At 51.9% G+C, this 10,107-nt stretch overlaps 1 protein-coding gene across 1 annotated transcript in view; it reads right to left on the reverse strand.

Annotated features, from left to right (window-relative positions):
- LOC121350517 (acid-sensing ion channel 2) overlaps window positions 1-8,204 on the reverse strand; it is a 396,350-nt gene extending 388,146 nt beyond the window's left edge. Inside the window, exon 1 of the mRNA XM_041461902.1 lies at window positions 7,587-8,204. Within this exon, the coding sequence (XP_041317836.1) occupies window positions 7,587-8,150 (564 nt within the window). The 5' untranslated portion in view covers window positions 8,151-8,204. The remainder of the gene's footprint in view (window positions 1-7,586) is intronic.
- Between the last annotated feature and the right edge of the window lie 1,903 nt (window positions 8,205-10,107).

Below are 10,107 nucleotides of genomic sequence, written 5' to 3' on the forward strand. Positions count from 1 at the left end.
TGCTTTCTCTTATAGAATCATAATTCAGCTTGGAAGGGACCTCAAGAGGCCAGAGGCCCTCACTAAAGTCAGACCTGTTTTCTTTTTTTATCAAGTGGGAATTTCTCCTGTTTAACTTCATGACAACTGGTTTAGATTTTTACCCATTTCTGTCCATGGGGATCATGGACCTGGTAGTCAGAACCTCACAGGGAGGGTTTAGATTAAACCCACAGCAGCCATACCCTGATTTTCCCCAGGGCATCACTGCATTTGGTAGATAAACACAAAGATTCCTCAAGAGAGCACATCTGGGATGTTGTTTATTACCTGCCAAGAAGACACCAATGGACACGTGCATGGGGGGTATGAACAAGCTATGCTGCTCTACTTTATCTCTCCAGCTGGAAACCATGCTGGGTTTTTATATATTCCTCGTCTTTCCTGGCCTTTACTTCTAGCTTTGGACATGACTAGACTAAGTCTGGTTCCTGTAGAGAGAGCACAAGTACCTGTGAAAGCGTCCTGTGGTTTCACCCTCCACCCACTGCAGACAGAAAACTGCACCCAGGAGAACTGATGCAAGGCCAGCTGTCCAGGCCACCCTGTGACATGAACTGTGCTGGTCACAGAGAGCCACAGGCAAAGCAGGCACCAGGACATGGTGCCACATGGTTATCAGAGCTGCTCTCTGTTGCTGACAACCTTGCCTCTCCACAGCTTTGGGCACTTCAGTGTCTGTCCAGGTGAAATGAGCTGAAGTGCAAGAAGCTGCACTCAGAGGTACTTCCAACACTAAGAAAAGCCTCACACCATTCCCAGGACAATTCTGATAAACCCTAGCAGCCCTCAAACATCTCCTCTGTCCTTGGAACTCCAATGACACACCCCTTGATCAGCAATTCTTCCCCATCCCAAGGGTGGATTTGCATTTTGCTCCAGCTCCAGCTGCTATTTGGAGTGTAAATCCCTGGGCAGGTGGGGTGTGGAGGACAGAGGAGCTCTCATTTGGACTCCTGAGAAATAACTCCAACGAATGGGAATGACTCAGAAGTGAGGAGTGGTTCTTGCTCTCCTCCAAACCAAATGCCAGCTGCTCCAGCAAGGGAAGCTGAGCCCACATCTGGCTCCTACACACACAGATTCTTTGTCCTTCCTCTCCCAGAGCCCTCCCCATGCCTCATCTCCCTCATCATCCATCCCCCTCTGCTCTCCAGCTGGCTCTGACACTTTGGCTGTGCCTGTTCCTGACATTTCCCACTTGTTTAAATTATTGCCATCCCAAAGCCTGAGTGGAGGGCAGCATGCCTGGCCAAGAAACAGCTCAAAACACATCCAAACACAGCTCTTTTCAATGATCATTAAGGAGGAGTGTCACTGTTCTGGTCAGGTCTGCAGTCAGATCAGCATCCCAAATGTGGAGCACCAATGTCTCAGGTTAACAGCCTGCAGCTCATTTCTGCATTTTCTCTCCTTTGGAGTTGTTTCACCCAGTGTTTATACTTCCAGTATGTCGTGGTTTGATATTGCCCAAATGCCAGGTATCCAAGAAAGTCATTCTCTTACCCTCTTCTGCTACAGTTGGCAGAGAAGAGGGAGAAAAAAAAGAATTAACAAAGGTTCGTGAGTTAAGGACTGGGAGAAAAACACTCTAAGGGAAAAACAGATTTAAATTTAAAGGTATAAAGTAAATTTATTATTAACACAGTCAGAGGAAGATAATGAGAAGTAAAATAAGCCCCTAAAACACCTTTTTTTCCCCCAGCCCTTCCCTCCTTCCCTCCAATAGCACAGGGAGGCAGGGCACGGGGGTTTGGTCGATTCATTACTCCACATCTTTTTCTGTTCATATAGGGAGAAGAGTCTTTTTTCTGCTATGCCATGGGGTCCCTCCCACAGGCCAACAGTCTTTCCAAAACTGTTGTGGTGTGGGTCACATCCACGAGGTGCAGTCCTCTAAAGACAGGCTGCTCTAGTTTGGAAGCAAGGGCTCTCTCTCTCTCTCTCTCTGGGAGCAGGGGCCCTCTCTCTCCATGTGGGTCTCCCACTGGATCACAGCTCTCTCCAGTATCCACCCACTCTGCTCTGAGCACTTCTCTCACAGGCTGTGAGTGGATTTCTGCATCCCCCTTGGACCTCATGGCTTGCAAGGGAGACAGCTGCTTCACCACAGTCCTCGCCATGGTCTGCAGAGGAATCTTGGCTCCAGCACTTTGGAGCACTTCCTCCCCCTCTTTTTCCACTGCCTTGGTGCCACCGTGTTGTTTTCCCTCACATGTCCTCGCTTCCTCCTCTTCTCTGACTAGAAGAAAAACTGCTGCCCGTAGGTACCGCTGCCAACAAGTTCCCCCAGTTCAAAGATTCCTGCAAAATCCTGCAGCACCGAGAAGCTGATCTTGCCCAGGTTCTGCCCTGGGGAATGGCTCATCGTGCTTTCACTGCCGGCCCCACCGCCACCCCGCGGGTGCTGGTTAGCGCCTCTCCTCCCACCAGGGCAGGCTGCCACCACTGCCCCTGCCCTCCTGCCTGGCACAGCTGGCTGGGGCAGCCAGGCAGGCGAGGCTCGCCACTGGGACGGCCCCGGCAGCGCTGCCAGGCCACCCCTGGGAAAAATTAGCAGGCACCGTTTTGACTTTCTTCTTAAATACGTCATCACAGAGGTGTTACCAGCCTCTCTAAGCGGGCCAGCAGCATGGCCATCTTCAGAGCCATCAGAGACTGGCTCTGTCAGACATGCTGGAAGTTTCTAGCAGCTTCTCACAGAAGCTACTCCTGTGGCCCCCCGCTGCCAAAATCACAGAAGCTACTCCTGTGGCCCCCCGCTGCCAAAAACCAGGCTGTGCCAAGCCCACACATAGTATTAAAGGATTTAAAACTGGATTTGCCATGAAAAGGTCCCATTGATTCTCTACAGCTTTCATTGGATTTTAACTCTATTGACCATTCCAACCCAGGAATGGTTTTTCATGAGCATTGATCCCAACTGACATCCATCCATGAAGCTTCCTGCAAAATATAAAATATTATCCTACCATGTTTTAATAAATAAAGGAAATAAAAACCCCATCAGTGTAACAGGGAACTACCACACCCATAAATCCTTACAGGACAGAGAAATTTAATCCAGGAAACCACTGGGTGGAATGAGAGTCTGCACTTCCCAAGGGCAGGGTTTGCTAGATACCTGAGCGAGGAGCAATCCACCTCCTTTTAGACACCCAATGAGACACCACCAGCAGCAAAAGTACAACCCTGCACTCCCACTGTGCCTGTGCCCACACCCGGACCCTCAACAGCACCTACAAAATTGAGATATTCCAGTGCAGACTGGGAAGGCTGCACAGAGACCTACTGGATTTCCTGTGTGATTTCCTACTGGAAGAACAGCCTGTTTGTGTAAAAGTTATCACTGAATTGCACATCTCATTATTGCACATCTCATAATGGCAGATCTCATTATGGCATCTCAGATTCTGGACCAAACTTTGGAAAAGGTTGTGACTCTCCAGAAAAAATTGTTAAATAAGAAATGTAATGTTTTTCTGAATCAAGTATGCACTATCCTGACTTTTTCTCTTGAAGAAAGTGAAAGTTGTATAACAGATGAGAATGGACTAGTTAATCTAAAAAGCCAAAGCTATTCACTAAACATTGGCCTGATAGATACACTTTTAAAAAGGCAGAAAAAATATGTATAGAGAATGCCAGATAGATTGACAGAAACTTGTGTCTTAAAATAGCAATATTCACATGAGATACACTTCATTATGTGGACCCTGCAGGTCAGAAGAATGTGTATTGAAAATAAATGAGTTCTATCCTTCAACTGTCATGGCCACTGGCAATAAATAGACACCTGATGAGGCAGAGCAGGCACAAGGGAAAAGTTTGTGTTAGTTGGAATGACTGGGCGTGCAGAAAGCGCAGCCCAACACTGCATTTAGCAAACAGCCCGGCTGAGGAAGGCGGTGCCAGGCTCCCAGAGCACACACCCAGGCTGTGCTGGGCAGGGCTGAGCTGCTGGGGAGCGTTTCCCAGCAAGGGGGGACTGAGGGATCCCATTGCCCTGCTGCTCACATTCCCAGTATCCACGCCCAGGCCATCCCATCCCATTCCTCACTCCGTGTTTGCCCACGGGCTGAAAGGGTTTTCAGAGGTTTTCTCCCCGTTGCCCCCCACATTTGCTGGGCCCCACACAAAATCCTCTTGCAAGTGTCTCCTGCGACTGCCCAGCACCATCCCAGGCCGGAACGGTGAAGGCCACGAGCCCCACCGGCAGCCCTGGGAAAGAGGCTTTGCTCCACACACCCACAGGGACTCCCAGAACATCACGGTGCTGTGGCGAGGGCCGATGAGCCCAAGCTGTGCCAGGCTCAGCAGCAGGGGGATGCAAGACCTTGATGTCACGTGGAGCAACAGGAGCACAGCTCCTCCAGGAAAATGCCATCTTCGAGGTCACTTCCAGCCAGGACCTCCTGGGGGGAGCAGTGTGGAAAACAGGGAGGGGATTTCCTTGGCTGCTGCTATCAGGCTTTCCTCCTCCACATGCTGCAAGGGAATGGCTTTGCTAAAGCGTGTTCTGCCAATTTTCTCTTCTTCACTGGCTTTGCCTACAGCAGAGCTCTGCATTATCTTCTCTGCTGTTCTGTGTGTGGCAATGCTAGTGCAGGATCAGCACAGTCTGCTAAGTCCTGGCAGTTCCCTTTGGGGTATTTCTGCAAAAAAGCTGTGGGTACTCACTCCAGACCTTAATATGGGAAATGCTGTCTGAGAGGTATTAGGGGGAGAAGGAACAGGAAGTGTAGGGAAAATACAGCTCAAGTCCTGTTATTAACACAGTGACAGAGGGTTTAAACAGGGCAGGGGAGGAGGAAGGAGGGTAAAGTCAAATGTTTTCAAAGTGCCAAGACGCTGCCGTTTCAGCTCCTGCTCTCCATGCAGCAGCAGCACTGTGGGCTTTATTCAGGGACACTGGGCACACAAAACCCCCATGCACCAGAGGGCAGAGCTGACCAGAGGCAGCACAGCACTGACTCCTCCAGCAGCACCTTCTTGCAGAGTTCCTGTTTGGTGCAGCCCTCTGCTGCAAAGCTCCTGCCTCCTCTGCTCCCAGCTGCCAGAATTGGGGAGTACATATAAAACCCTCATAGCTCTTCACCCTGATGACATACTGCAGAACTGCCCTGGGATTTACACTCTGTTTCCCCTCAGGAAACAAATCAGGCTCCAGTGATGACTCTTCTCCAGCGGGTGCTGCAGCAGGATGGATGTGCTGTCACTGAGCCCGAGTGCAGCTGCAACAGGTTGGTGGTGATTAAATGCAAAATTCATCCAGGACATGAGGTTCTGATTCAGCCTGGAGGCAGCTCACAGACCTTTACAGCATTCTCCCTGTGGAAACACCTACTCATCCTTCAAACAGACACTTTTTCCTGCCTTTTATCTGAGAGGTAAAATCTGGAAGAAAAATAGGGTTGTTGTGTCCCTGTTGAGTGCTACTTCCTGGATTTCCATAACCTGGGGGATTACCTGGAGTCAGTGAGATTGAAGCCCTGCCTCTGTGAGAGACAATGTTGTCTTCTTGGCTCAGGTAGGAGCTGCTTTGCAGAATGGGCTGAAGTATTGCACTCAATCTCTCACTTTGACAAGGACAAGCGCTGTCAGTCCATAATATCCTGTCTCTTTCTAGCTTGCCCTGATCTGTTTTAGAAGAGCATTTATTTGGCAGACAGGGAATGTTTGTCTTTCTGGAAACTACAGTATCCCCCATGAGAAAAAAAAAAAAATTAAAAATCATTTTTTCAGAAGCAATTATCTCAAAAACTCAATAGCTAGAGGTGACACCCTGCTGGGTCCCGGGGGCTTGCCAAGAACTCCTCTCTTCTGCTTTTGAAAGTCCTTTTTTAAGCCCTGCAGGTGCTTTGAAAGTGCTGGTTGCTCCCTGGCTTTGAGGTTTTTGCTTTTGGCTAGTTCTTATTTCATTCTTGGCAAGTCCACAGGCAGAATAGCTCCCACTTCCCATACTTTGCTACAGTCAAGAGAGGTCTGTCCATCCTCCTGGGATCTGACCTCACTTCCCAACTCTTCTGTCCCCTGGACTTTTGCATCTGTTTCGCCTTTTTTATCCCATTCTCCAGACTTGCTCACACATGGCTTCTCTTTAGCAAGCTCCTCTCCTTGGAACTTGGTGGACGCCTTCCTACAACTCGGATGACCCAACCCCTGCTCAGACCTGCCCAGGGAGCAGAAACAAGGGAATGGTTTGCCTGAATATCCAGTCTGAAATAGACACAGCAGTGGAGATATAGATGCACAGGTAATAACTGAGGCATAAAATTCTGTGTTCCTGCTCCGAGGTGTAAAGAGAGCCCAGTCCAGGAGACGGCAATGACTTCGGTGCTGTTGTCAGCTGGACTCATTTGTTCAGACATCCAAAGCAGCACAGACTGAAAACATTCCCTCCTCCCAAAACCAGACAAAGATTCTGCTGATGAACCAGGGGATCACAAACCCTGCCCAGGACCTGCTCTCTGCAGGACACACCACAATTAGCAGAACAACCAGCAGCACTCCCAAGAAATAACCACCTGAAACCTGTAACATTGCTGACTCCAGGATCACAGAGCCAAGGCACTGCCCAGCATAGCCTGAGAGCACAGTGGGACTTAGCCCAGACCCCAGCACCCCCAGCTCAGCCAGGATGGGGCTCAGCCCCCTCTGCAGCCCCTGCCCAGTCCCCTCACCTGCCCCAGTGGCACAGAGGGGCATCACTTCATCCAGACAACCTCCTAGTAATTCTCATTTTACACTGACACATTTAGCACCACAGCGCCCAGGCCAGCCTGCACTGCCATCAGGGTGCCAGCCAGAAGCTGGAAACTCAGCAGCAGCTGCTTCCCTCAGGATACTCAAGTACCAGGCTCACTCCACCTGCCCCCCTCTCAGAGCAGACCGGGATCAGAGCTCAGCCTCTCCGTTTCTTTTTCTCTCCTTCTCTTTCCCCTCCTTTCATCTAACACAGCACAGGAAGGACACAGCACCAGGCAGGTACCCAGCTGCTACCCACACTCTGCAGTGAACCAGGATTTATGAGCCAGGAACACCAGGAACAAGAAGAAAAATTTCCCCTTCCAGAGTTCCAGCAACACTGAAAACACCTGGAGAAACACAGTTGCACACTGCTCAGACCAGCCCTGAGCACCTGCCCTTCTTGTTGGCTCTGCCCAGCCCTCTCTGCTTCCTTCAGCTGGCTGACATCCACTGGCCATGGCAAGAGACCCTCAGGCCCCCTGTGATGCTCAGCAGCATCCATCTGACCCTGAGCAAACACTGGGAGCCATGGGCCTTATGCAGGATGGAGGCTGCACCTGCTACAAACCCTTTGCAGGTCTGGCCCCACAAAACCCCCATTAGGACTCCAACAAACAAACTTCAGCTCAACAGGCTTCCTCCTGCTCCTCCTCTGCCATGCCAGAGCCTGGCAGCCACTGTCTCACCACACTGGACCCACACAGCTTGGCCAGTGACCTCCAGGGCTGTCCTGGTCCTGCAACACCATGGTCCACATGCCCAGAGAAGAGAAAAGCAGAGTGTCTGCTCATACTCACTGTTTTGAAGTCCTTGTGGTTGCACTCCTGGCCTCTGAACTTGCAGTACAGCATCATATCCTTCAGGTCGTGGCCAACCCGTGACAGGAACTCTTGCATGCTGAAAACTTTGGGTTTATACTGCTTAAAGTTGGCCTTTTCTTGGAGGGTGGCTAAGACAGCGGGGTCAGCCAGGTGAGGGTTGGGGATCTGTAGGTTGACATCCAGCAGAGCCAGGAGCTCCCCAGCATGGTACAGGTCATTGGTGGTGAGCCGGGAGAAGCGGAACTCGTTGAGGTTACAGATGGTGACAGCAGGAAACACCAGGCTGTTCGCCACCACCTCGTCCACTTTGGTCACGTGCTGGTAGGAGAAGTAAAAAGCCACCCTGTCCGAGCTCTCCACCAGGAGCAGACCTAGCGAGCCCACAAAGGCCAAGGTCCAGAGCAGGCGCCGGATGGTCACCGGCCCGTAGACAAAGACGTGACGGATCCCGTGGAGCGTGGTGGTGTTGGCAAAAATCTGGATGCTGGAAGGCTGCAGGCTGCCCATGCTGCCCTCGCTGGTGCTGTCCTTCAGATCCATAGTTCATTTAAATCCTGGTCCTGCTTTTTGGGTCAGTCTGGAGCCAGAACTGGGGTCTGGATCTCTCCCCTCTCCTCTCCAGAGTAATTAAACCCTTCCAGGGGCAAGCGAGGGAAGCGGAGTGAGACCAGCTGCTGCGAGTTTATCCCACGAGCTCAGCAGTAGCTTCGTCGGGGTAAATATTTATATAAAATCCATTCAAACTCTTGCTCTTGATTTCCTCGGTGCGATAAGGAGGGCCGGTTTTATTTAGGGAGACACCAAGGTGATGTGGAAGAGATGTGGGTGGGCAGCGAAAGCTGAGCCAATGGCAATAAAGTCCTCCCCCTGCACACACACACACAAGCACACACGCGCCGAGGGGAGCTGAGATTAAGCGAGCGATCCTAAAACAAGCGGAGGCAGCTCGCAGGCTGTTAACTAGCGCGGAAAGCCGAGGATGCTGCTTCCCGCAGATCTTCAGCCCGACCGGGAGATGCTCCCCGAGCTCCGGGGATGCGACTGCAGGATTTAGGCATCTCTCCTCCTCCATTTTGGGCAGAAAACACCACCCCGAAAACCCAGCCTGTGCTGTCGGTGTGATTTGCAAGGGAAAGGTGGGCAGCTAATTCAGAGGGAGAAATAGGAGAGCAAAAGGGGGAGGGAAAAGACAAGGCTAAAAAATAAAAGGAGAGACTGAAAAATAAAAGAGAAGAAGGGGATTGCTGCTCAGCTCCACGCACGCACACACGCAGATCAGAAAGAAGTGCATTAACCCGCTGCTCTTTCACACGGCAGCTCCGAGCAAAAGCCAGGCAGGGCAGGAGCCGGGCAGCGGCCGCCCAGGGCTGTGGCGTCTCTCATCTCTCCCGTGTGTCTCAGAGCTCTCCGGCCCTGCAGGACTGTCAGGGAGCAGCGCTGGGAGCCGTGAGTCACACACGGTGCGGAGCCCGCGGCAGGGACAGCGACAGGGACAGGGACAGGAACAGGGACAGGGACAGGGACCCCCAGCTCCAGGCTGAGTCTGCAGCGGCTGTGCCTCGGCGGGGCCGGGGACTGTGCCCAGCAGCTCCTGAGCTCGGCCCCCCAAGGATCCCCAGCTGCTCCGTGTGCCGCCGGCAGGCAGCTGTGAGGGATGTGTTTGGGGAAGGCGCTCCCAGATGTGCGTTCAGCCGGCAGGCTGGGAAGGAGGGGGTGGAGGGGAGGAAAACTGGGTTTTCTGCCCAGGAGATGCTGCAGATGCTGTGACAATGCCTCGGTGCATGCGTGGTGCGGCTGCAGGAGTGGTAGTGAGGGGGATCCACGCCAGAGGTGTGAGGTGCTGGGTCTGAGCAGGGTCGGAGAAACTCCTTTCATATCAGCTCCACGAACAGCAGGGCTTCTGCTCGCTTTTTTTCAGAGCCAGAATGAAATCCCAGGACTTCTGTCTCTCTACAGCACCGAACCCTACAGCAGGTGAGGGTCCCAGAGCATGGAAGTGCCTAGAATGTGACTTTCCCAGTTGGAATGAGGTGGGAGCAGAGGATTGAAGCACAGGCAGAGCCTGCCACGGTCTGCAGGGCAATGCCTCATGACTCTCAGCCACCTTTAAAGATTAAATGAGCCCAGTTTCTGGATTTATCACCCTGAGTGCAGTTACCATGACAACAGACCATTTGCTCCATTTGGCCCCTTCACCTTTCAGGTGCTTGACTTCACTGATGGACCCCCAGACTCTTGTCACCAGGCCAGAAGCCACCCTGTCCTCCCCCTGATGGTTTTCACCCAGACATAAGATAATTTCAGCTTTGCTGTCTCCACATTTGGCCTTGGCAGCCAAAGGCAAGTGGGGCTGTGCATCCCCCAGCACAGATGTTCCTATGGGAATGTCTCTCAGTCTGAGCTACCCATACAAGCCCTGCTACAACACTACTTTCTCCAGTTTACTCCAGAGAGTCTGAGGCAAAGAGGGGACAAAGGACTTGGAAGCCCCGTGCTG

The sequence above is a fragment of the Pyrgilauda ruficollis genome, unplaced genomic scaffold (assembly GCF_017590135.1).
Source record: "Pyrgilauda ruficollis isolate IOZ18807 unplaced genomic scaffold, ASM1759013v1 scaffold157, whole genome shotgun sequence".
NCBI classification, from domain to species: domain Eukaryota; kingdom Metazoa; phylum Chordata; class Aves; order Passeriformes; family Passeridae; genus Pyrgilauda; species Pyrgilauda ruficollis.